At 42.4% G+C, this 26,959-nt stretch overlaps 1 protein-coding gene across 1 annotated transcript; it reads right to left on the minus strand.

Moving 5' to 3' along the window:
- Positions 1-934: 934 nt before the first annotated feature.
- RDH11 (retinol dehydrogenase 11) lies at positions 935-16,985 on the minus strand. Its single transcript, XM_057731190.1, has 7 exons — positions 16,776-16,985; positions 14,672-14,790; positions 13,215-13,370; positions 11,938-12,042; positions 10,481-10,690; positions 7,486-7,675; positions 935-2,818 (listed from the first exon to the last, which is right to left on the minus strand). Exons 1-7 carry the CDS (start codon positions 16,841-16,843, stop codon positions 2,716-2,718), a joined length of 951 nt encoding a protein of 316 aa, XP_057587173.1. The 5' UTR covers positions 16,844-16,985; the 3' UTR covers positions 935-2,715.
- Positions 16,986-26,959: the final 9,974 nt, after the last annotated feature.

Below are 26,959 nucleotides of genomic sequence, written 5' to 3' on the forward strand. Positions count from 1 at the left end.
CCGGGTAGTGTTAACCCCCGAAATGTGAGCTGAGCCTTTAGCCGCTGGGCTCGCCGTGTAGTCGTTCACTCAGCAGCTGCTTCTGCCTTCAAGCGTAGCCTTTGTGCCGGGATATGGGCGAGTGTTGGTGAATAAGATTCACTCTCTACCTTTGGGTGATTTATGTATTATTTGTGTGTGTGTGTATGATTTATATATGTATTAATTATTTGTAGTGAGCAAGGCGGACTTGGCTTCTTTAGGTCTCTTTCCCACTAAGTGTAATGTTTTAACAATTACAAAATTTTTTCCTGCACTCCGTGGGTTTTCATGGTTTAGTGGAGGAAAATTCCTGTTTTCACTGATTACATGGTTTGCCTATGGAGCCCGTTCTGAAATGTTTGCTTGGCAGCTCAATACTTAAGACTGCCCATATATTAAAAGATATATGACTGTTTAGAGGGAAATGATTTGGTGATTTATATCTCCTGGACCCTTCTTAGACTGAGTTCATTGACCATCGATTCAACAGACTTTTGTTGAGGTCCTAATATTCATTAAGCATAGAGAGAGAGAAAAGTCTGAGGTGGTTGTACTGTGATAAGTCCCATAGCATTGTGTTATAGAAGGGACAGGTGCAAAAAGGAGAGATAACAAATAGCCTGGGCTGGAAAAGTGATCTTTGAACAGCGTCATAAAAGATTAGCAGAAAATGGGTGCATGAAATGAACAATCAAATTATTACACAACCCAAGTTAATGGCATTTGAATAGAAACTGTACTATGGCTGACTCTGGCACAAATTATACTCATGAATGAGAAATGCATAACTATAATAATGAAAAGTGTTTTCTTCTTTTGACTCTAATTAAACACTCATTTAATTGTTTTCTTCTGTTGACTCAAATTAAATTTAATTCTCGCAGTTTTTATTCTGGTAAATAAAAACATGATAAATAATCAAAATTTTTTATTTGTCATTGACAGTTCAATATAAATTAAGTAAAATATTAATTCAGTTCTGCACTATTTTCAAAAATTTTACAATTTTTCCATAAAATGACCATGTCTAAATATATAGTTTAATGGTCAAAACAAGTTCAACAAAAGGTTATTTACAAATATGAGAAAACTGTGGTCCTAAAACTCTTTTCTCCACCAAAGTGAACATGTAATTGTTAGTCCAAGAAAATCACAAACTCTGTTAGAAGAATGTACCTCAAACCAGTGATGGAACAGTACCAATTCCTCAGACTTTCTTTGGCAGCATTACTTTTGATAAACATTCTCCAAATAAATTGTAGATTTCTAGCAAATACAGTAGACATTTTAATCTTGTCAAGATAATGTAAGAAAATGCCCTGAAAGATTTTTAAATTGACTGTAATTATCAATATCAGTCCTTAAGATAATTTTGCTGAATAAAGAATTGGGGTTTTTTTTGTTGCTTCTGTTTGTTTTTGTATTTTTTTTGCCACATAGGTTGATTGGTGCTTGTTAATACAGTGCCTTTCCAGTCTTGCTTGAACTCAGGTGGTCACCCTCAATTCTTCTATTGCTGGATATTACCCTCTTTAGCTGTTGTGTGTCTTTTTTGTTTTTTTAAACCCTTTTTTAGTCCCTTCATTGCCTTTGCATGCATTATCTTCCAGGGTTCTTCTCTTTTTTGGACTTCTTCCCTGCTACCCATGTGCTTCTTGGTGGGTAGTTATCTGCATATACAGAGTTCATTTCCCATTTGTATCAAAGACTGAATGACACAGGTCTGCTTCGTCTCTGATCATTTACCTGCACTAGGGTCCAGTGTAATACTGTTCCTTTGTGGCTATTTTGAATACTGCCAACGGCATAAATACACAAGAACTCACATAAAGATATACTCACTAAATAGCCTTTCCCTTCTGGTTTTCTAAGAGAAACTAAGCCATAAAAAGGAGGCCTCCTTGGATCTAGGGTCAGTAACTGAAGTCAGGTGGTCTATCTTCTCAAACTGCTTCTTTCACTACGATCCTACTGATTTGAGAAATAGCAGGAAAATGAATGACAGTTGAAATATGATTTTTATTTTTGCCTTTCCCCAAATTTCTACGATCCTGTAAACTCCACCAACTTCTTAGAAAAGGAAGCTCTTCTGTGGTCTAGGTATGTGAAAGTGTTTTAGCAGCAGTGGCTTTAGGTTGTCAGAGATAAAGCCATGCCACAATCCAGATTCAATGAGGAGTTTCCTGAAAGTATCCAGATGTTGGTGCCATGATGGTTTTCTTGTGAGAGACAAACCCTGCTCTTGAGCCAAGCCACTGTGACTCCTGGAGTTTAGCTGAGGCTAAAGCATGGACCCCTTGAAGGCTGTCTGGTTGGGAAGAACTTCATTGTGGACAAAGAGGATAGAAACTAATCCAAAGTGCCATAAATCAACCCCTGCCATAGCTTAGGTTCTCCTAGGTAGTAGGCTCAGAAGGAAAATATGAGTTTGGAGGTCATATGAGGGTCTACTTATCCTATATTATCTCTAGTAACTCTGGCAGAAATAGGAGCAAAATAAATCTGGACAAATGCAAGGCATTTAGATGAATCTGGCAGTGTACACTGGGCTTTTATCAGACATCAAGCAAGCAGGGCTGGAAGGTTTTCTTTCTTTGTGCTCAAGGTTTTGGCTATCCTGAAGGAGGATCATTCTGGCAAGGAGTACTGAGTAGCCTACAGCAGGCTTCTCTTGGGTCCAACTGCCATCACCTGTCAATCCACAGGGATGCCCAGCAGGTCACAGCTGACATCCCACAGCCGCCTTGCTACCGTCTCATTACGAGCCTGCGCAGAGACCCATGCCACATGGCAGTCACTGGAAAGGAAAGAGAGAGGCTTAAATCACAGGGTTGGGAACAGAGTCTGCTCTCTGCCTGGGATAAGGAACATGACAGAAAAACAACCCAGGAATGACCTGTGCTCTAGGCACTTCACAGGACCAGTGTTTGTCCTGTCTCTTCATTCTCCAATGTTTACCCCAGAGAAAATGTAATTACCATTTTAGAGCTCACTAGACCACCTCGGATCAGAATGCTTTGTTTGATATATAATGTGTATCATTTAGTCTTTATATTCCCCTTTGTATATACCAGGGTGAGTCAAAAATTATCTGTACTCTGGCTGTAGAATTTACAGAAGTTTTAATATAACTGGAGTGTGAATAATTTTTGATTCACCCTCGTATATATACATATTTAACTGTAATATCAGTGCCTGCCTAACTCCTGTGCATGTCCATCTTGTTCAAATATGTCTCTAAGGTCCTCTCTATAGGACCTTGTATGGTGTCATGTAGCTGAGATACTGCTACTTACATTGGTCATAGATGCTTGAAGTGGTTAAAAAAAATGCTTCTTCTTTCTGGCCTACCTAGTTATAACTGTTCTTAAACTCAAAGAACAAGTAAAGTCAGCTTCATAACCAACAAAAGAAGAGAAAAATGATAGGAGAAAAGAAAACAACAGGGTCCCAGGTGTTTCATATACCTTCTCTTCATTGTTGTAATTACAATTATTTTAAGTCCCCATTAAATGCAGGAGGGGTGTCCCAACTCTTCACCACCTAGAAAAGTTTCTCAAGGATAATTCTTTTACTCATTTTTGTATTCTCTGCATCTAATACACAGCAGGGATTCAATGAAGGGTTATTTTCTTTTTTAATGATTTGAGTAAAGGGATCACGATCTTTGAAGTCATTTGAGAAACAATTTTTAAAACTATACTGTTTCAAGAAAACTGCTTCCTGGACCATCTAAGCAAATGCTGAAGGTAAAAAGGAGAGTTGACAAGTCTGAAACAACCACATGAAGCAAACTCCTAACACTATGTCCATTAAAACAGCGTTACTCAAACTGTGGGCTGTGGACCAGCAGGAGGAGCATCCTCTGGGAGTTTGCTAGAAATACCAATTGTCAGGCCCCACCCCAGACCTGCTAAATCAATCTCCAGGGTTGAGGCCCAGCAATCTGTTCTCAATCAGTTCTCCAGATGGTTCTTAAATACATGAAAGTTTGAAAAAAAAATACTTATATTTTAAAAAAAAATACTTAAGTATCTTTGCATTTAAAAAATGTTATAAGTGTAGTACTTCTGTTTAAGGGAACTCACCAACACCATCAGCAAAATCTGCTATCTTTGAGTGAAAAGACTATCACTGATGACCAAGAAGCTCTGGATGACTCTCTGGAAATGACCTGGCCTCTGTAGGCCTGTATAGCTTCCACTGCACTAAGCCTTAAATTCTCTGTAAGTTTATGGTAAACAACAAGGACACAAAGGACACGGAAGTGCCCTGTAAGCTAAGACATCCTCTAAAAATGATTCAAATACAAAACTCAAATACTACATAAATAAGAGCTACTGAAGTATGGTTATGGCATCAGCACAGTCATGGTGCTGATATTTCCAGTGGGATTTTGGTGTGTGTTAATCAGTATAGGTAAAAGATTGACCAATTTCAAAACTTACTATAAAGCTACAGTAATCAATATAGTATTATACTGGCATAAGGATACACATGTAAATGAATGGAATAGAATTAAAAGTGCAGAAGTAAACCCTCACATTTACGGCCAACTGATTTTTGATAAGACTACTATTATAGACTGATTCATGTCCCCCCAAGTCCAAGGGTTGAAGCTCTAACCCCCATGTGACTATATTTGGAGACAAGACCTTTAAGGAGGTATTTAAGGTTAAATGAGGTCATAAGGGTGAGCCCCTAATCCAATAGGACTAGTGTCCTTATTAAGAAGAGAAGACACTAAGAATATATGCACACAGAAGAAAGGCCATGTGGGGACACAGCAAGAAAGCAACCACCTCAAGACAGGAAAAGAGGCCTCACCAAAGATTAGCCCTGCCAGCACCTTGCCCGTGCGTCACAACTACTGAGCCTCAGCTCTAGAGCCCTCAAACCACAGCTACTGAAGCCCGCGTGCCTAGAGCCTGTGCTCCGCAACAAGAGAAGCCACCACAATCAGAAGCCCGTGCACCACAACAAAGAGTAGCCCCCGCTTGCCAGAACTAGAGAAAGCCTGTACACAGCAACAAAGCCCAATACAGCCAAAATAAAATAAAATAAAATAAAATAAAATAAAATAAAATAAAATAAAATAAAATAATTTAAAAAAAGAATCCATCATACTGGAAAGGCTCTTCAAAAGTCAATTCACTAATTATGGATTTGAGGCTGACTTTCTTTAAACGACTCAGTCAAAACCAAGACAAAGGGTTATTTCTTTTTTCTAAATCTCCAGGGAAGAATCCAGTCACTCTTGGAAAATCATTTCACTGTACAAAACTAAGTAATCTATCTTGTTGCAATTCAGATCCACGTTTCCAACTATCTGCCACACAGTTCTACCCACATATCTTACAGATAACACACTCAACATGTACAGAGCTGGGTTTATCACGTAGTGGGCAATTGTTACTCTTTGGTTGAACACCCATTCCACATTCTTTTAGCAATAGCAACCTGATTTCTTTCTGTGGAATTACCTCTTCCTCTCGGATATAGTTTGAAGAGCTCATTAATCAAATGCCTCCCTGTCCTCCTGTAGCCAAGCGAGCTGGGGTGAGAGGATGGAGGCAGTGATCCAGGCAGGAAGGAGACCCGATGCTTCCTCCCTGGAGAGTGGACAGTGAGCAACACAACAGACTGAAGACAGCTGGCATTCACTCACTCCAGCAACAGGGTCCTGGCCAGCTGACTGGCCATTCTGGCTGTTCTAAGCCTGACTCTTCAGTCTTCCCTTCAAACCTAGGAGTATCCCCATATTTCAATAAATTGTCTTCTTGCTTACATTAGCCAGAGTCCATTTCCACTGCTTTGGAATCGAAGAACCCTAAGTTATACACATTATTTATCTACATCTTCTGTCTCAGTTAATGTCACAATTAATCTCCTAATAACTCAGGCTTGAACTCAGGTCACCAAATCCTCCTCTACCCCATCACTTGTTGGTCATCAAGTGGCAAAAATTCTGCCTCCTCAGGGCCTCTCACTTAAACCATTCTCCTCATTCCGACTGTCATCACCCTACATCAGAAGCTCATTCCCTCTCACTTGGGGTACTTTATTCATTCATCAAACAAATTTACTAAGGCTGTTTTCCTAAAACACAGACCAGATTGTGGCTCTCACTTCTGTGGTTCCTCTCTAAGCCTGGCGTTATTAGCCTTTCATAATCTGTCTATCTTTCATTCCAATCTAAATTTATTTACAGCCCTTTCTCTAAAATTTCGGGTTTTTCCACAAAATCTTGAAGGTGGAGGTGAAAACATTAAAATTTTGATCTTATGTGATATCTGGAATTTGCTTCAAAATAACATGGAATGAGAAAAATATGGGAAGGAGTAGTGGATGGGGATGGGGCAGGACTGGCCATGGGCTAAGGGTTGTTGAGGCTGATTATGGGTGTATGGGGATTCAACACGCTATTCTGTCTACCCCTGGGTACATTTAAAATTCCCTACAATAGAAAGTTTAAAAAGTCTTCACTTATTCAAGAAGGGAGTCTGTTGATACTATTTTAGTCCTGAAGGCAACAAAGAAATACAGATTCAAATTCTCTTCAATGTTAAAAAGTAGAACTAGGAGTCCAAAAGGGAACAAAGAAAACGAGACTGACATAACAAAATGTAGGAAGGTGAGAAACAACCAGAAAGCACAATCATCCATATAAAAGACGGCACGAATAAAATCAAACCTTTGCCACCGAAACAAACATGACAGGGTCAAATTCCCCTATTAAAACATCAACATCATTAGCAGCATCATTCACTACCCTCATCCCTAGAGTCAAGAGACAAAAGCCATACTGGACAATGTACTTTTTTAGAAGGGCAAGGTATACATACATACAATGGAATATTACTCAGCCATAAAAAAGAACAAAATAATGCCATTTGCAGCAACACAGATGGACCTAGAGATTATCATACTAAGTGAAGCAAGTCAGACAGAGCTGGACAAATCTCATATGATATCACTCATATGCGGAATCTAATCTTTAAAAAAAAAATGACACAAATGAACGTATTTACAAAACAGAAACAGACTTACAGGTATTGGAAACAAATTTATGGTTACCAAAGGGGAAATGTGGTGGGGAGGGATAAACCAGGAGCCTGGGATTAACACACACACTACTATATATAAGATAGATAACCAACAAGGACCTACTGTATAGCACAGGGAACTCTACTCAATATTCTGTGATAATCTATATGAGAAAAGAATCTGAAAAAGGATGAATGTATGTATAACTGAATCACTTTGCCATACACCTGAAACTAACACATTATAAATCAAGTATAGTCCAATATAAAATAAAAATTTAACTCAATCAATCAACACCCTTCCCCCCAAAAAAAGTAAAAATAAATAAAAAATAAAAAGGGTATGGTATACCAGACACATCCAAATTACTTCCTGTGGGCAATAAAATTCCATCTTCAAAAACAGATACATTCATACCTGAAATGGTTTCCACTTAGAACCTCAAGACCTTCCGTTAAGGCACAGTATAGGCTGGTCTGGGCTCCTTGCTGAGGGGTCTTGATGAAGAAGGAGAAAATCCACCAAATCCATCTCATGAGGGATGAGTGCCGAAGCAGTTCAGAGTGGACTGTGCCAGGGTGCACAGAGTATGCTGTGACGCCAGAGCCTGACGCGGGGGTGCCATACAGAGAGGGGGAGACAGGACTTGATGTTTGTTGCCAAATGGCCAAAGAGAGCAGAAGACGTGAATCGACATTTGCCCCATGTGGACTCCCTTCCCATGATGCTGTCACAGCACGGCTCACAGCAGTTTACACCTCCACTTCACAGGTTACGATTAAGGCTCAGAGAGGTTGTTAACTGTTAGCAAGCAGCGGAGCCAGGACCTCTCAGTAGCACTTGACATTGTTGATGGCCCCCTTTCGAAAGCTGCCTTTTCACTGGCTTCCATGACCTCTTTTCTAGTTTTTCTAACCTTTCTGGATGCTTCCTCCAGTTTCCTGGATCAGTTCATCCTCTTCTATCCAAATTTTAAATGTTAAGAGTTCTCATGGCTCACTAAATTCCCTCTCCATAACTTTAGCACTCATTTTTATCTATGGTCCAAACTGCTCCTTTCAACTCTTGGCTGACTATAAAAGGCAGTATAATGTGGTGGCTAAGGGTATGGACTTTGTAGTCAGACTGCCCAGTTTCAAGTCCCAGCTTTACCACTTATTAGCTGTGTGACCTGGGCAAGTTCCTGATGCTGTGACTTCATTTCCTCATCTGTAAAATAGGGACAATTATAATACCTACACCTCACAGAGTTGTTCTGAGGATTAAATGAGTTCATGTGTAAAAGAGCTTAGAAATACTGTCTGGTGCATAAGTGCTACTAAGTCCTTAAGAATTCCCCACCTCACCATGCATCTGCAGTCAATAAGCTCTGTGGTTTTCACATCCTAAATATCTCTCAGGAGTGTCTGTTACCCTCCGTCTCCACCGCCCTAGTCCAAGCTACCCTCATTTCTTACCTCAATCACAAAAATCACCTGCTGCATCCACTCTTGCCCTCATTTTTAAAAAATAATTTATTTATTTATTTATTGGCTGTGTTGGGTGTTCGTTGCTGCACATGGGCTTTCTCTATTTGCGGCGAGCAGGTTGCCCCCATTTTTAAAAAGGCTTCCATTTTCAGGGTTTTCCATTGCTCTTAGAATAAACACTACAATCCTTACTGTGGCCTCTCTGGATTTCACCTCCACCAAACTTTACCAGTCTCAGCTCACACCTCTGTTCCTCTTGCTTTCCACATTCTAACTATGATTGCCTTTTCTCGGTTTCTCAAATGGAGACCAGACCTTCATGCATTCTCTCCCTTCTACCCGGAATGTTCCTCAGCTGCCTCTCCCCACCCATACTGTAACCCATTTAATTTCTAATCATCCTGCAAGGGCTCAGCTGGCAACTCACTCCCTCAGAAAAGCTTTTCCTAATCCTTCAGAATAAGGATTATTTTGAATAAGGTTCTCCCCACCACCCTCCGCCAATCCATTATAGGTCCTTGTAATTCCCCATTGTAGCATTTATCACAATTATAATTAAATAAAAACAACAAAAAAGGAAACTCTCTAGATGTTATTTAGGAAATAAATAAACTAAGGCACATCTATTCTATGAAACACAATGCAGCCAACAAAAGGAATGAGGTAAATCTCTATGACCACATGGAAAGATCTCTAAGATACTGTGTTGGAATTTCAGTTCCTTATGTATGATATATACATATGTAAATGCACAAGAAAATAATTGGAAAGGTGCGCATCAAGTTGTTGACAGTGGTTTCTTGAGGGGAAAAAAGGAGACGAGGGAGAGAGGAGAATAACTCTATACACTTCCATATTATTTGAACCTTTCACAGTGAGAATTATTCATGCATTACTAGACTGATTTTACACGGACCAGCTGCATACATACTTGCTAATTATTTCTCTCTCCCGCTGGATGTGAACCACTCCACCCTCAAGCCCCTAATCCAGTCTGTAGCATAGCATGGGTACCGAATACCTGGCTGTTGACTAGCTGAATGAATGACTCATCCGTCATGCTCAGGTTTCTTTCATTGCATCACAGCTATTTCCCACCCAGTCCTCACACCTATCAGGTCTCCTCACTCGTGTATCCTCTGCTTTCAGCTGGGCCCATCTCTCCACCTCTAGGCCACCTGATAGCTCCCTGACCAACCTTTGGGTAGTTTTCACCCTCCAGTTACCCTGATCCATCCCAAACTGATAAAGGATATCACGTCATAGACTTTCCTCCCCATCTCACAGCTATCCGTGTGGTTTGACAATCCTGTTCCAACGACGGGGCTCCTGTGTCTGATTCCTTCTGCCTGAATTCTGCCCGCCTCAATCCTAAGCACCTCTAATTGTCCACCTTGGATTTCCTTTCTCCTTATTGGAAATCCAGAGTAGACCGTGCTAAGGACCTCTGTTTGTGACTGGAGACTCCCCTCCTCAAGCATACATTTCTCTCTTATTTGACCCTTTGCTGCTAGGGAGACCCCCTCCATAGTCCCAACACCTGTTTTATCCTAATGGTTGTAGCCAGTGCCAGTTCTGGTTCCTTCCTTCTACCTGTGACTCAAAATCCTTGACCTCCTCATGAGGCCTAAATTAATCATGACAATAACCCTTGAATCAAGTGCCCCATTGTACATATGAGGAAATAAGTCTTGAAAAGGTAAGCAACTTGTTGCAGGTCTTGCAGCTAGTAAGTGCCAAAGCCAGTCCTTCAGAATTTCCCCATCACCTCGCAGACACCTCCAACATTCAGTTGTGGGCTGTGTACTAAAAGTATACCCAGGTAAGAGCCATGGAAGCAGGTCCTGCCCAGAGGATGGGCTCCAGAAAACAGTTCCTACTCCTGTGGCTTTTAGCTACTTCCCATTGACTCATGTCTCCACACTCTTTTCTCCTGAGCCTACCTTTCAGCCTCCGGGCCAGTTCCTGGGTGAAGAGAATGTTGGCTAACTTGCTGTGACAGTAGGCCAGACCTGCGTGGTAGAACTTCTCACCCTGCAGGTTATGGAAGTTGATCCTTCCCATTAGATGTGCTAAGGAAGATACATTTATTACCCTTGATGGGGCTGATTCCTTCAACTTCTCTAGCAACAGATGGGTCAGGAGGAAGTGACCTATGAGAAAAAGCAGAATTAACAGAGTTCAGGGCCAATGTGGGGGTGAAGGGAGCAGTGGTGAGCGGGGCTCCGTTATGGGAGGCAGAGAATTCAAGAATAAAGCTTTTTGCCTCATTAATTCATTATTAACTACAGAACAAGTTCAGTGAGGATTTGGGGAAATAGGAACAGCCAAAGACATGAGACATCCTTCTATGTGTTATGTGAATATAAATATAAAGTCATGTCTATTCCAACTTTGATTAACATCACTGTTTAAGAGTAGGTGGCCTTGGGGCTTCCCTGGTGGTGCAGTGCTTAAGAATTCATCTGCCAATGCAGAGGACATGGGTTCAATCCCTGCTCCAGGAAGATCCCACATGCCATGGAGCAACTAAGCCCATGCACCACAACTACTGAGCCTGTGCGCTGAGAGCCTGTGCGCTGAGAGCCTGTGCTCTGCAACAAGAGAAGCCACCACAGTGCAAAGCCCGCACACCAATAATGAAGAGTAGCCCCCTCTCGCAGCAACTAAAGAAAGCCCATGTGCAGCAAGGAAGACCCAACACAGCCAATAAATAATTAAATAAATTTATTTTAAAAATAAATAAATACATTTATTTAAAAAAAAAAAAGAGTAGGTGGCCTTGGACTTCCCTGGTGGTGCAGTGGTTAAGAATCCACTTGCCAATGCAGGGGACATGGGTTCCATCCCTGGTCTGGGAAGATCCCACATGCCGTGGAGCAACTAAGCCCATGCACCACAACTACTGAGCCTGAGTGCCACAACTACTGAAGCCCACATGCCTAGAGCCTGTGCTCTACAACAAGAGAAGCCACCACAATAAGAAGCCTGTGCACCACGACAAAGAGTAGCCACCACTTGCTGCAACTAAAGCCCGCGAGCAGCAACGAAGACCCAATGCAGCCAATAAACATAAACAAACAAACAAACAAATAAAGTAGGTGGCCTCTACTTGATGGTGGCCACAAGGCTCACTACAGAAAAGCAACACAGCCCTCAATCCAATTAGGTTGTTCAAAAATATCCTAAGGTAAATAGAATCTGAAGCACAGATTAAAAAATGGGGGGAACCTTGAGCGAGCCTGACATTTCAAGCAAGACCACACGATTTACTATACACTTGTGGTCTATTATGGCCCAGAGGTCCAATCACACCACAAAGAAGGCTGCAGATGACCCTAAGTTTTCCAAGGAGAACTTTAGTTTCCCTCTAGCTTTGTGATTAGACACAATTTCTTACCTAAGTGGTTGACTCCTATGTGCATCTCAAAGCCATCCACTGTCTTAGAGTAGGGACACATCATCACTCCTGCATTGTTGATCAAAATGTGGAGATGCTTTTCCTCTGCAAGGAAGAGGGGATGCAGTGTGGAAGTGGCCAGCCATGGCTGTTACATCTTTGAAATCTGCCCCACACCCATGCTCTGAAAATGAGGATTCATGGCTTCAATCCTTCCTCTATTTTCCCTTCATGATTATTTTGTATTGTTTTTCCATTTTAGACTTTAGTTGAATCCTACATACTCTTACTACAGGGCAAAATTCCACCTGACACTACCAAATGGCCTTTCCAATCTTTCCAATTCAGGAGTTACTCACTGCTTTTGGGAAGTGTTCTATCTCTCCCAACAGAAAGACTTCCCGAGCTGAATGGGAAATTCCACAACAAGAGCGAAAAGGATGCTCTGTATGCCTCCCTGCCACTCAGATTCAGGCCTCCAAAGAAACACTGGTTTCACCTCTTTGTTTCATCTGCCAGCGCTCTTTTATGACTTATTTTCTCATATGATTTGTAATTTCTGACTAAAAGTATTTGTCAGTGGAAGTTACCTTCCTTGGGAGGCCTAGATCCCTGGGTTATGAGGGAATAACCCTACAGAGTGCTCTTGGACTTGCTTTTGATGTGATTCTACAGGGTTTTACGTTAATTTCTCAGCTCAAGTTTCTTGTACCAGTTGGTGGTGTAAATGAATCTTCCCCCCCACCCCACGCCCATAAATGATGCCAGCTTGACGTTCTAATTTCTTGGAGATGACCGTTTATCCATCCATGTCCTAAGGAGATGATAAGCTCCTTGTTGTGTGCCTGAGCTGGTGGCCTGAGTTTGTTGTTTTTTTTAAAGTCCCTATACCATGGGCAGACGGCTTTTTGTGAATCCCGACATTATGTGGAGCCTCAGATACAGCAACCCAGCCCTCAACATCCTGAGGCCTCATCTCCTATCCCTGTACAGGTATTTGGTCTCCAGGCCTTAAAGCCCATGCTGAGTTCTGGTACATTTATGAAATCTTTGGCTTTAGTTCTTATGCACTGCTATGACTTTTTGAATTCACTTTTTATTTCTGCCTCTTGAGGATTTCCTTTCGTTACTAATGAGTTCAGCCATGAATCAGAAGTTTTTGGTCGTATTTTGTCTAGCATCTCTATGTGTCGGAGAGGAGAGGAACCTTTTCCTTTTAGCTAAGTCTGCCATGTTGATTGCAAGGCCCACAGCATAGTCTCCAGTCCTACACTTACCTGCTAAGAAACCCTTAGCAAAGGCTCGAATAGATTTCGTATCAGCCAGGTCCAGTTTCCGCACCAACACCTCTTGGTTCCCTGTCATGATCTGGATCTCGCTGGCCACCAACTGCCCCTTTTGCACATCCCGGCAAGCCAAATACACACGGGCTCCTGTCAACCAACATATAAAAGATACAAACTGTCAGCTCTGCTGTTGAGTGAGCATCAAAGACCTAATACTAATGTTAAATGTTATTTTCTGCTGCTTTTTTTTTTTTTAAAGGAATTACCCCTACTTCACACAGAGGTACCTGATGAACAAATCAGGAAAGAAAAATAGATCAATCATATTCATTAAGTGCCTGTTATATGTAGAACATTGTACTAGTATCAGACCAGCAAATCAGCAGGGCACTTGGAATGTTCTTGAATTCCAAGGTTGGGAGGAAATATTGAGAATGGTCATCATTGTAAAGGATAAAATAGCAGTAGCAAGCAGAAGACCTAAATAGACATTTCTCCAAAGAAGATATATAGATGGCCAATAAACACATGAAAAGATTTTCAACATTGCTAATTATTAGAGAAATGCAAATCAAAACTACAGTGAGGTGTCACCCCATGCTGGTCAGAATGGCCATCATCAAAAAGTCTGCAAACAATAAATGCTGGAGAAGGTGTGGGGAAAAGGGAACCCTCCTACACTGTTGGTGGGGATGTAAGTTGGTGCAGCCACTATGGAAAACAGTATGGAGTTTCCTCAAAAAACTAAAAATAGAATTACCAAATGATCCAGCAATCCTACTCCTGGGCATATACCTCAATAAAACTATAATTGAAAAAGATACATGTCCCCCTGTGTTCAAAGCAGCACTATTCACAATAGCCAAGACATGGAAACACCTAAATGTTCACCGATGAATGGATAAAGAAGATGTGGTATATATATACAATGGAACACTACTCAGCCATAAAAAAGAATGAAATAATGCCATTTGCAGCAACATGGATGCAACTAGAGATTATCATACTAAGTGAAGTAAGTCATAAAGAAAGAGACAAATATCATATGATATCACATATGTGGAATCTAAAATATGACACAAATGAACCTATCTATAAAACAGAAACAGAGTCACAGACATAGAGAACAGACTTGTGGTTGCCATGAGGAAGGGAGAGAGGGGGAGGGATGGAATGGGAGTTAGAGGTTGGCAGATGCAAACTATTACATATAGAATGGGTAAACAACAGGGTTCTACTGTATAGCACAGGGGACTATATTCAACATCCTGAGATAAACCATAATGGAAAAGAATATTTAAAAAAAAAAAAATATATATATATATATATATATATGTATAACTGAATCACTTTGCTGTATGGCAGAAATTAACACAACACTGTAAACCAACTATACTTCAATGAAAAAAAAATAGTAGCAGGAGGGAATTAGAAGCTGATGAACTTACCTCTTTGAGCCAGCTCTTTGGCTGTCTCCTTTCCAATGCCTGTGTTGGCTCCAGTGACCACAGCAACCTTCCCAGGAAGCTGGACAGTTGACGTACACACCCCACTCGACAGCATTTTCCTGCAGGCAGAGCAGAGCTCATCAGTTATTCGTTCTCTTTGCCTCAGTCAGAGGTTCCTGCAACACCCCCATATCTACAGGTCCCAAGGCTGAGGGCTGTTTTGGTTCTTTCCACTGCTGTCCTGTTATAGATTGAAGGAAGGTTGGAGGAAAGAAAACAAAAGTTTTCTGTTCTTAAGATTGTTTTGCTCAAATTTTTCTGCTCTTGAGAACAGAAGTGATTCTGTTCAAAAGGCAAACCTCAGTGCTGCCCCCTGCAGTACAAGAACTGGATGAATATTTGTTTAGTTAGGTTCCCGGCCTGCAGTTAGAGCTCTTCCTTAGGCTTAGGAAATCACAAGACTCAGACTTAAAGAAAGAAAGAACTGGTCCACTGATGTTAATCTGTCCATAACTGGCACTTTATGGCCTTGATAAAATAGCTTACTCAACACAAAAAGTTAAAATTCTGAAAGCTTGTCAACCCAGGACAAAATGAACAGAAAAAAACCACACACACACACACACACACACACACACACACACACAATTAAAAATAAGATAGAGAATAATGTAAATAAGTACAAAGGGGAGCTGAGATTCAAGTCCTGGCTTAATTAATTTGAGTCCTTCTTCCTAAGTACTACACTATCCTGCTTCTCCAAAGGAATGAATATGCAAACAGGTATACAGACAGGCTTCAGACTGTTCTTTTCTCTACAAATCTAGGGGACTCAATTTAAATCTATTGACTGGGAGATGCATTTTTAAAGAGCATTTCAACCTTTTCCATTGAACTTAGAATTGCAAAGCACACACTTCTAGCCACTAAAATTCCCGCTTAGAACAAACAGGCCAATAAAGAAGCAAACTCACTCAAGGTGTCCACTCCCAACAAGCCTCCCTGCTCAGTTCCCACATCCTTTCAGCCTTAGCTCCAGGAGCCACAACATATCAGGACCTCTACCTAGCTCTTCCTTTTCCTTAATCCGCAGGAAGGAAAGAGATGAAAAGTCCAGCTCTAGTGAAGCTCCCATGACCTATCTAGGTGGTTTGGAACATGACCCTTGGAGGGTAACCTTCCTTAGAAAAATCTCTTTGAGGTATGAGTACTATTTTTAGTTTCGGTTCAACCTTTCACTGAGATTCTATGCGCAGAAGAGGATGTTATGGAGGAAAGAGATAAAAAGCAGCGTTTTCATGCAAGTACCCACACCCATGTGTGCCTAGAGGTGGGAGCACTGCGTGTTCAAAGAGGAGGAAAAATACAACTGGAGGAAGGGCTCGAGGGAGGTGGGCAGGGAGGGAAGAAGGGGTGAACGTGGTAAGAAACGGCAGAGGGTGATCTAGCGCGGCTACCAGTTCCATTCAGACAGGGACCGCGTCCCCTGCCCCCCACCCAATCCCCACCGAGGGAAGGAGTGTGTCTCTTCAGTCACTGGTCCACCGTCACTACTGGTGACTTACTCAGAACCAATCAGCGGGCTACCTGATGTGCAACTCGCTGCTGATCCTCTGGGGCACTCAGCCAGCCATTGGCTGATGTGTCACCTGGTCAAGAGACCGCGACCCTCAGCCTCTCCTCCCCACCCCCAAACCCCAGAGCAAGACTCGGAACTAAACCCCGCTCCCATACGCCTGCTGCCGAAAGTAGGTTAGAAGGCAGGATACAGTGATGAAATCCTTTCATTTCTCTCCTTTACAACATGTGCCCTGAGAAAGAGCGAATCTAACACAACAAGAGAGCAAGCAATGGAGCTGCAGATGTCACGATTCACATTGAGGAAACAAAGCAGGGTGCCCCGGACTGCAGCCCCTTCCCACGGCCTGGGGTCTCCTGGGATCTCCTGGGGTCTCCTGGTCTCTCCCTCCTCCGACCAACCGAACCCCCCTACTTCCAGCCCCGCAGGGAGTCTTCCTTTCCTTCTTTTGAAGAACAGAGCTTCGATGAGGATGAATGTTCCCCCCGAAGACGTCTCAAGAGAAGGCACTACGTTTGCACAGACCTGATTTGGGGTGCAGCGATGTACAGGAGAAAGGGGAAAAGGAGGAGCAGGAGTAGGACCTCAATCATCTTGCTGGCAGGCAGGTGCGGCCACCAGAGCGGAGTGAGATGCCCCAGCGGTGCGCGCCGACTGTGGCCTCTGTTCCAAGACACGCCCTAGTAAAGTGCGACAGCCCGGGGAGCAAAGCGGCCTGGGAAATGTAGTCCAAAGCTTGGCATGTGAGCGCGCTCTTCCCAGACGCTGAGAGAAGCTGACTCTTGCACCAGATACGCAACGAATCCCCAGCCAGCTAGGATCTAGGGCCCTAACCAGCTCTCCCAGTCCCGTCTGTCCCGGTGCCCAAGTCCAGACCCTGGTTCAGTTTTCCCCAATTATGGTTAGGCAGTTACCGCATGTTTCTCCTGGAGGTCGAATATTGGCGTCTGGGAAATGTTCTAAGGCTGATTACAAAGGAGAGGGGCGGTTGGAGTCTGACAGTTGGGCGGGAGGGGCGAGGGGGGAATCCTTCCTCCTGAGAAGTTCCTTCACCCAAAGGAGCAGAAGCAATTGGTCCCTGAAGGCATTGCCAGGAGAATCACTTTATTGTGTCTTTTTGGAATTACAATGATATATAATGAAATATAAAGTATAATATAATTTTTCTGGTGTTTGAGTGTTAATTGATGATAGAATATAGTTTTCTTGATGACTTAGGTTAGTTATATTCATGCCCAGGGTAGCAATGGATTTCTCAGATTAGCACAGTTGGTTTTGCCTACTCGTGAAAGTATTCAATCCCGTCTTGAATTAAGGCCATGGAAATTCTCTGGGAACAAGCAGCTTCCCTGGTCGGTCACTCCTTTCAGTTCTGCCATCTGAGGACTATGTCTAGTTTCCTGGGGGTGAAGGTGGGGAATGTTTTAAGTCATTACCTGTCTGTGGTTCCTGACTGCACACAGTAATGTATTCTGGTTCTTCTGGATAATTCATTTCCATTTGATTGAAAGACACATGTTCCAAGGTCAATTTGAACCACTGTATTTTACAGCAATTGGAGAGGAGAGGGTTTCCTTCACACAATACAAATTACTAGTGATTTAACATTATATTACCTAATAATCATCAGATTTTGTCACACACTCATTATTGGGTTACCTTATATTTGAATAAGGTTTTACATCTGTATTAAAAGCCTTTCCCATGTTTTGTTCCTTATTCATTCACTCATTTTATCTGACAAATGTTTATGGTATTCCTACAATGTGCTAGGCACTGTACTGAGGTCCAGCAAGGAGCTAGGGAGAAATTACCTCTGCAACAAGTGATCACCGGGAATACACGATGATGAGGGTTACAAGCGGAAATAGAGAAAGCTTTGGGAGGTCATAGCAGGAGACCCCTCCTGATCTGGAAATCAGGAAGGCTTCTTTGAAGAAATAACATTTGAGCTGAGTCCTGAGGAAGGTGAGGAGTTAGTGAGCAAGCAACATATAGGCAAGAGTGCTGTAAGCAGAGGACTTGAGTGAGTGCACTTGAGGTTGCAGAGTTAAAACAGGGGCCACTAGAACAATGGAAAACACTGGTCTAGTTGGGGCACAGGGGCTAGAGTCAGCCCCATAAATGGCAATAACGGCCAATGCTTATATGTAAGTGCTTATTATGTGCCAGGCCCTGCCCAAGTGCTTTATATCTATTAACTACCTCAACTTTCATAACAACCCTTATGAGGTAAGTACTCTAATTTTCCCCATTTTGCAGACAAGGAAACTGAAACAACAGCAAGGTTAAATACATTAGCCCAGGCCAAAGTGGCAGAGCTGGGATTCAAACTTAAACAAGTTGTATCCATGGTCTGTGCCCTTAAATACTGAGCCATGTTGGCAAAAGATGAGGTTGGCGAACTTCTTACACATATGCCCATTTGTGCCTCCACAGACCATTTGCATGCAGCTTCATTCATAGAACCCAGATTAAAAACCATTGGTCAAACCTGTCAATTTTAATAATGTAATAGGGAGTTACTCATCAGCAAAAGCAAGTTTATTCTACTGCGAAAGAGTCAGAGGAACTGCAATTCAAGATATGCAAACTATGCTGGGGGGGCGGGGCGTTGGGAGGGGCTGTGATAACCAAAGAGTCCATTGGAGGAAGCTGGGAATCTAAAGTATGGAGGCCTCTCATTGGTTGGGCTGCTAAAGTCTCATTGGCTAGACTGTCTGCAGCAGAGAGTTTCCTTCTTCCTGCTGGATAGTGAAGTAGGCAACACTTTCCTATGGGAGATGTAAGCAAACATTTCTTTCTGTTTGGAGTAATTGATGATGCATGGCTGGGCATGAGAGCTCCCCATATAGGCCTGTCCCACTCCAGTTTTAGCTGAAGTTTCTTTAGTTAATTCCACAAGCTTGATGACTGAAGATGGGTAAGCAGATGAGTCACCTGGAGAAAAAGTTAGAGAAAGTGGAGAGGAGGGCCTCGAGGAGCACTCACCTTATGCCATAGGTAGAAGAAGGTAAGCCTGAAAATGGACTGTGAAAAGGGGACAGAGAAGTTGGAGATGTATTAGACTGGGTCTGAGCAGGTTAGAGAGCCCACACAGTAAATTTGAACAGGGAAAGTTGTTTGTTTTTTTAAGAACTTTTATTGAGATATAATTGACATACAATAAACTGCATATATTTAAAGTGTATAATTCGATTTTTTTTTTCTTATTAGTAATGTATATACGGCAATCCCAATCTCCCAATTCATCCCACCTGAACCCCCCTGAACAGGGAAAGTTTAATATGAAGAATTATTAACCATAATGGGGGATTAGAATAATGAGGAAATGGCTTGTACAGGGGTGATTAAACTTTTCTCGTAAAGAAAAAGAAATATTTTAGCCTTTGGGGGCCATCTCTGTTGTAGCTAATCAACTCTGCTGTTGTAGTGTGAAAACAGCCATAGACAATATGTAAATGAACAAGCATGGATGGGTTCCAATGAAACTTTATTTACACAAATAGGCAGTGGCCTGAATTTGGACTGGGGGGGTCACAGTTTCCCAACCTGCGGGCTAGTAAGAAGTAAAAAGAACTCTAGGGAATTCCCTGGCTGTCCAGTGGTTAGGACTCCATGTTTTCACAGCCGAGGGCCGGGGTTCAATCCCTGGTCAGGGAATTAAGATCCCACAAGTTGTGCAAAGTGGCCAAAAAAGAAAAAAGAAAAAGAGAACTCTAAAGAAGATTAAAAGAACAGATAAAATAAAAATATAATAGATATAATTTAAATTTTAATAGCAGATATACTATAAATAATATAACACAATATAATATATAGTAGCCCCTCCCTGGGTCTGAGCTCCCAAAGAAAAGACCCCTTCCACTCCCAGACTGAAGCCCAGACCTTGCTGGAGAGTAAAACACACTGGATGGCAGAGAAGTCACTGTCTGCTGCACCACTGGAATTTGCTGGCAATCACTGTGCGAGGGAAAGTGTCTCACTGGAGCCACTCTGCTACAAAACCACCCGAGGGGAAGGTTGCTGGGGGAGGCTGCCAGCCACTGAATGCTGATGGAGCCGGGCACCAAAGAAGCTGCGTGGGCCCTGGCACTGCAGGAGCCAAGCACGCTGCAGAAAAGCCTGCAGAGCTAGCACACCAGAACCAGAAGGCAAAGCCCTTTCCTTCCACAGTGTCTCTCCAGTGCCATCTATTGACAAAGCTTAACATCATGCCGGATGCCAAAGAAGAGAATACGTATAGAAAATAGAAGGGTCTATTTCCACTCTCATAGATCAGGCAAAAAGGGTGAATTGGAGCTGAGAGGCAATAAATTACTAACTGGCACCAGAGGGAACCCAGAGGATGTGGTGTAATAGAATGCATTATAAAGGCGTTTAAAGAGGTGGATACAACACCAAAAGCATGATCCATAGAAGAACAAATTGAGAAGTTAGGTTTCATCAAAATTAATAACTTCTCTTCTTTGAAAAACAAAGACTGGGAGGAAATACTTGCAAATCACATATCTGTTAAAGGATTTGTAGTCATAATATATGTTTTTTAAAACTCACCAAACTCAAGATTAAGAAAACAACCCAATTTTTAAAATGGTCAACTGATTTGAACAGATACTTCAACAAAGAAGATATATAGATGGCAAATGAGTACATTTTTTAAATGCTCAATATCATTAGTCCTTTGGGAAATACAAATTAAAACCACAGTAAAATGCCACTAATACCTTTTATAACGACTAAAATAAAAAAGACAGACCATACCAAGTATTAATGAAAATGTGGAGCAACTGGAACTCCCATACACCGCTTTTGAGAACGTAAAATGGTACAACGACCTTGGAAAACAGTTTGGTAATTTCTCAAAAAGTTAAATGGAAGTTAAACATACATCTCTCATAGGACTCTTAGGTAGTTTCCCAAGAGAAATGGAAGTTTATTCACACAAAGACTTGTACGTGAATGATCATAGAAGCTTTCTGCGTTATAATAAAAAAATAGGAAAGAACCCAAATGTCCATCAACAGGCAAATGGATAAACAAGTAGTAATACATCCACACAATGAACACTGCTCAGCAGTAAGAAGGAATAGACCTTCAATGCACTCAACAGCCTGAAGGGAACTCTAAGTAACTGTGTTGAGTAAAAGAAGCCAGACCAAAATGATTCCATTTAAATAAAATTCTAGAAAATGCAAACTGTAGATTTTATATTGTGGTGATAGAAAGCAGACCAGTGGGGACTTCCCTGGTGGTGCAGTGGTTGAGAATCCACCTATCAATGCAGGGGACATGTGTTCAATCCCTAGTCTGGGAAGATGCCACATACCGCGGAGCAACTAAGCCCGTGTGCCACAATTACTGAAGCCTGTGAGCCTAGAGCCCGTTCTCCACAACAAGAGAAGCCACTGCAGTGAGAAGCCTGCGCACCGCAACAAAGAGTAGCCCTGCTCGCCGCAACTAGAGAAAGCCCTCACACAGCAACAAAGACCCAGTGCAGCCAATAAATTAATTAATTAGTTGAAAAAAAATAGAAAGAAAGAAAGCAGACCAGTGGCTTCCTGGGGATGGGGGAAGTGGAGAGGGACTGGAGGGTTTTACCAAGGGGAACAAGGAAACTTTTGGGGGTGATGGACGTGTTCATTGTCTTGATGGGTGGTGATAGACTGTGTGATGAGTGTATCCTAATGTCAAAATGCATCAAATCGTATACTGTTAACGTGTGCATATAACATATGTCAATAAAGCTGTGAAAAATAGAAGTAGGTACTGATCAAGTGTGCCATGCTACTGAGAAGTCATGCAACATAAGAACTGAGAGCGTCTACTAGATTCAACATTATATCAGTCATCAGTGACTTTTGGGGAGAACAACTTCAGAGAAGTGGTGGGGTGGGAGCCTGACTGGAGGAGGCTGTGGGGTGAGTGGAAAGTTAGAAAGTGTAGCCAAATTTTTCAAACTGGGAAGGAGAAAAGAGTTTAGTATCAGGGAGAGGAGGTGGATTGGTAGGAGCATTTTTATTTTTATTTATTTATTTATTTATTTTTAATTAAAAAAAATTTTTTTTGCCCACACTACACAGCTTGTGGGATTAATTCCCCAACCAGCAATCAACCCAGGCCCTCAGCAGTGAGAGTATGGAGTCCTAACCACTGGACCACCAGGGAATTCCCTGATAGGAGCATTTTTAAAGAGCACAGAGGAAAAAGTTAAAGATAAAGGGGAGATAGGAGATAAATGATAGAGTAACGTCCCTGAGAAAGCAGGAGATGATGGGCTAGAGAGAAATTCATTTTAGGAGGAAAGGGAAATATGATGAGCGTGGATCCAAATGGACTCTTAAACTTGGCAGCAAAAGATTGAAGAATATTCCTTCTGATGGTCCCTGTGTGTGTGTGTGTGTGTGTGTGTGTGAAGAGGTCAGGATACATGCTGAAATTGAGGCAAGAAGTTTGAGAGGGATAGTGAAGGTGTGAAATAATCTTTGTGGAGATTAGGTTGGTGGCAATTAGGGAAATAAAAAAAAGATTGACAGTGTCTTTGGAAGCCCTGGGTGACGTTGGTGGCTATGCACTTATAATGGCATCAATATGCACGGTGATGTGATTCTTCTCTAGCAGCTCTCATCAGCCCGCTGCACAAAGAGGACCAATGCATGGGTTCATCCAGAGTTGGGGTTTTCAGGCTCTTAGCGCAGAAAGACAAGGGGGTCAGAGGGCTGAGGATATTGGCAAGAGAATGACTGAAGTGATGAGTATGAAATCTCAGTTGGATAAAAAAGGAAGTGATAACAGCTGGGGATTATAGTGGGCTGGAGGGCCTCCGGGGGTTAAATAACTGCTACGTTGGGATTCGTGGTACAAGAGAGCTAGATCAATAGGAGGTGACGTTGGGGGGCGTCCGAATGTAGGACTTTAGAGGTGGATGGTTCCAGGTGCTGACAGACTGAGGGGCAGGAATGAGGGAGAGGAGAGATTTCTGGGGAGATCCAGGGCCCAAGGGCCCAGGGAATTGCTGGCTCATCTATGAAGATAATGAAGTCACCTGGACGATGGCTGTGTTAGGATGAGAAGGCTGAGAACCAGGTACCAAAGTCATCTGTGAAAGGAGACAGATGGGAGGGAAGTAAATCCAGGACAGGGTCAGAGAGGAAGCGCCCCATGACTTGAGCCTCAAAAGAGCAGGTGCTTCATGTCAGGATGGAGGAGGGTCTGGAAGCGGGAGTGGGCTGTGGCGAGGACAGTGATCCTCACTGTGGGAGAAAAAACAGCCTCCACTTCAGAACCTGCAGGCGAAGAGGTGTCCACAGGACACACCCAGTTTTCAGTTGAGGCCAGGAACCGGGGGAACATTAGAGATACAAAGGCTGAAGATGTGAGGGTGTGTATTATTCATGAAAATGGAATTCTAGCGAGAAGTGTGGTGGGGAGAGGATTGTGGGCTTGGGTCAGGGAGAAGACCAATGGGTTTATACCTGGGAATGTTCACTCAGCAACCCTGTGTGCAGTGTGGTATGTTTGTTGTTTCAACAACCAAGAAAACTGCCAGTGTGGACACACTGTAATAAGGGCTGTTGTACAAATAGCACAGGACATTTGAGGGTGCTGGAGCGGAGCACCCCTAGGGGAGGCAAACAAAACTCCCAGCTGATGAAGGAAAGGGACAGTCCAGAGGCCAGGAGGAGGGGCAGTTGAACCAAGTTAGCCAGTAGATGGGGTGGAGGGGTGATCAAAGCATACCAGGCCTGGGTTTGAAGGCACATGGTGTGATGGAGCTCACAGTGTTCTAAGAACATGAATGAGTATAGATCAAAGGGTGGGTATGGGTGAGGGGTGGTAGGTCAGGTCAGAGACACGGGTAACATTCAGATCATGAAGGGCCTGTGTGCTGAGCTAGAGTTAGAACTGTATCCTGAAATCAAGCTAGTGAAAGGTTTTAGGCGGAATGAGATCATTGGATTTATGCCCAGCTGCTGTCCCACCCCCACTCCCAAACAAATTGTAATGCTCAATAAAACAACTTCTCCTGCCCAGACTTCTCTGAGCTCCAGACCTATATTTCCAGCTACCTGCCATACCTCTCCCTTTGCATGTCCTGGCTTCTTCCTGTGTGTGTCTTGAATCTAGTGAATGACACCACCCTTCTTTAGGCCTACACTCAAACTTATAAGTACTCTTAGAGAAATCCATGCTCCTGGGTAGGTTGGTGCCAGGACAAATCAATGGTTAGCGGCAAAGTTGTCTAATTAACATGCATATTCAGTAACTTGCTCCATTATCATGTTCAATCAATGTTGGAGATGACCCCGTCAGAATATCCTGGGTTCAGGACAGAAATGGTCTAGGGCATATTTTCTTTTTCTCTTCCAAGCTTTCATTAAAAGAAAAATCCGGGGACTTTTCTGGTGGCACAGTGGTTAAGAATCTGACTACCAATGCAGGGGACACTAGTTCGATCCCTAGTCCAGGAAGATCCCACATGGCGTGAAGCAACTAAGCCTGTGTGCCACAACTACTGAGCCTGCACTGTAGAGCGCATGAGCCACAACTACTGAGCCCATGTGCCACAACTACTGAAGCCCAAGAACTCTAGGGCCCGCATGCCACAACTACTGAGCCCACGTGCTGCAACTACTGAAGCCCGCACACCTAGAGTCCATGCTCTGCAACAAGAGAAGCCACAGCAGTGAGAAACCTGTGCACCACATTGAATAATAGCCCCCGCTCAGCACAACTAGGGAAAGCCCACCCGCAGCAACAAAGACTCAACGCAGCCAAAAATAAAAAATAAATAAAAGAAAAATCCATAGATAGTAAGATTTCATCAGTAAGGCTATCTATTCCTTTTATTGCTTAAGGAAATTATTTTGCAAATACAGCCTTAGCAAGAGTTCTCCAGGACAGTTCTCTTAAATTGTTGTTTCAGTTATCTATAGCTGTGTACCAATCCACTCACACATAGAGATTCCATAGCATTTGTTTTATAATGCTCATGATCTGTGGATCAGGAATTCAGGCAGGGTTTCAGCTAGGTGATTCTTCCCCTGCATGTGGAGTTGACTGGGATTACTCCCTGGAGGTAATCCCTGGGGTAATCGAGATGATGGCTGGGTTGGTCTGGAGGATCCAAGAAGGCTTCCCCTCACGTCTTGAATCTCAAAAGGGATTGCTAGAAGCTGAACTCAGTTGGACCACTTTCCCTCAGCATATAGTCTCAGGGCCTCTCCATGGTCTTTCTAGCAGGTTTGTTCTTCCATAATGAACATAATGGAAGTTCTTCCATAGCTTCTTCTGTAATGACAGCACTTGAGGAATGATATTTAAGAGAGAGAAACTCTCTTAACGTCTGGGCTTGGAAACTGGTACAACATCACTTCTGTGTAGTCTATTGGTCAGGGAAGTCACACAGCAGTCACATAGAGCCCACCAAGATTCAAGGGGAGGAGGGGCACATAGACTTCCCTCTCCACACAAGAGACCAAGAGAATGTATGCCATCTTTAATTTTTCTCTTTTTCCACTAAGGTTTAATTCAGCATATTGAATATAGTTCCCTATGCTGTACAATACGACTTTGTTTCTCCATCCTATGTATATAGTTGTATCTGCTGGTCCCCAGTTCCCAATCCAACCCTCCCCAGACACCCCCCCCCCCCCAGCAATCACAATGCTCTGGCTAGGAATCCAGAAGGATATTTTGCAAGCGAAATTATTCTCTTGGTATTTCTGTAAAATTACTGAAATCGTTATTCAAAACATGTGTGAAGGCATTGTTTAAAAATTTTTGATAGCAATTAATTTTTATTGAGCTGTAATTAACATACCACAAAATCCATCTTTTTAAAGTATACAATTCAGTGGTTTTTATTATATTCACAAGGCTGTACAATCATCACCACTGTCTAATTTCATAATATTTTCATCACCGCCAAAAGAAACTTTATACCCTTTGCCAATCACTCCCTACTCCTCCCTCTCCCCAGCTACTGCCAATCACTAATCTACTTTCTCCCTCTATGGATCTCCTTCAGAGATTTCATAAAAATGGAATCATACAATACGTGGCCTTTTGTGTCTGGCTTCTTCACTTGGCATAATGTTTTAGAAATTCATCCATATTGTAGTACCTATTAATGCTTTATTCCTTTTTATGGCTGAATAGCATATTGTTTTCCTCCATTCATCAGCTGATGTACAATTCGGGTTATTTCCACTTTTTGTCCATTATGAATAATGCGACTGCAAACATTTGTATACAAGTCTCTGTGTAGATATATGTTTTCATCTATTCTGTAGATATACCTAGGAATGAAATTGCTAGATCATATGTTAACCCTATGTTTAATTGTTTGAGGAACTACCAGACTGTTTTCCAAAGAAGCTAGTCTACATTCCTATCAGCAGTGTATGCTGCCAGTTTCTCTACATCCTTGCCAATACTTGCTGTCATCTGTATATGATTTTAGTCATCCAAGTGGGTATGAAGTAGTATCTCTTTGTGGTTTTGATTTGCATTTCTCTGATGATGCCGAACCTTTCCATGTACTTATTGGCCATTTTATTTTTAGGTGCATATCCTTGGAGAAATGTCCACTCTGATCCTTCGCCCATTTTCAATTGGGTTATTTATCTTTTTATTGTTGAGTAAAGCCAGGATTTTGAACCCAGGAAGTCTGGCCCCACAACCTGTGGATTTAACACTCATGCTCT

Source organism: Hippopotamus amphibius, chromosome 4, assembly GCF_030028045.1.
Source record: "Hippopotamus amphibius kiboko isolate mHipAmp2 chromosome 4, mHipAmp2.hap2, whole genome shotgun sequence".
Lineage (NCBI taxonomy): Eukaryota > Metazoa > Chordata > Mammalia > Artiodactyla > Hippopotamidae > Hippopotamus > Hippopotamus amphibius.

Excerpts from the sequence above, each read along its gene's own strand:
- RDH11 (XM_057731190.1), bottom strand. The coding sequence starts at position 16,843 with ATGATTGAGGTCCTACTCCTGCTCCTCCTTTTCCCCTTTCTCCTGTAC. Across the intron at positions 12,043-13,214 it reads TGCTAAGGGTTTCTTAGCAG|AGGAAAAGCATCTCCACATT; the intron begins GTAAGTGTAGGA and ends TCTTCCTTGCAG. Across the intron at positions 10,691-11,937 it reads CATAGGAGTCAACCACTTAG|GTCACTTCCTCCTGACCCAT; the intron begins GTAAGAAATTGT and ends TTTTTCTCATAG.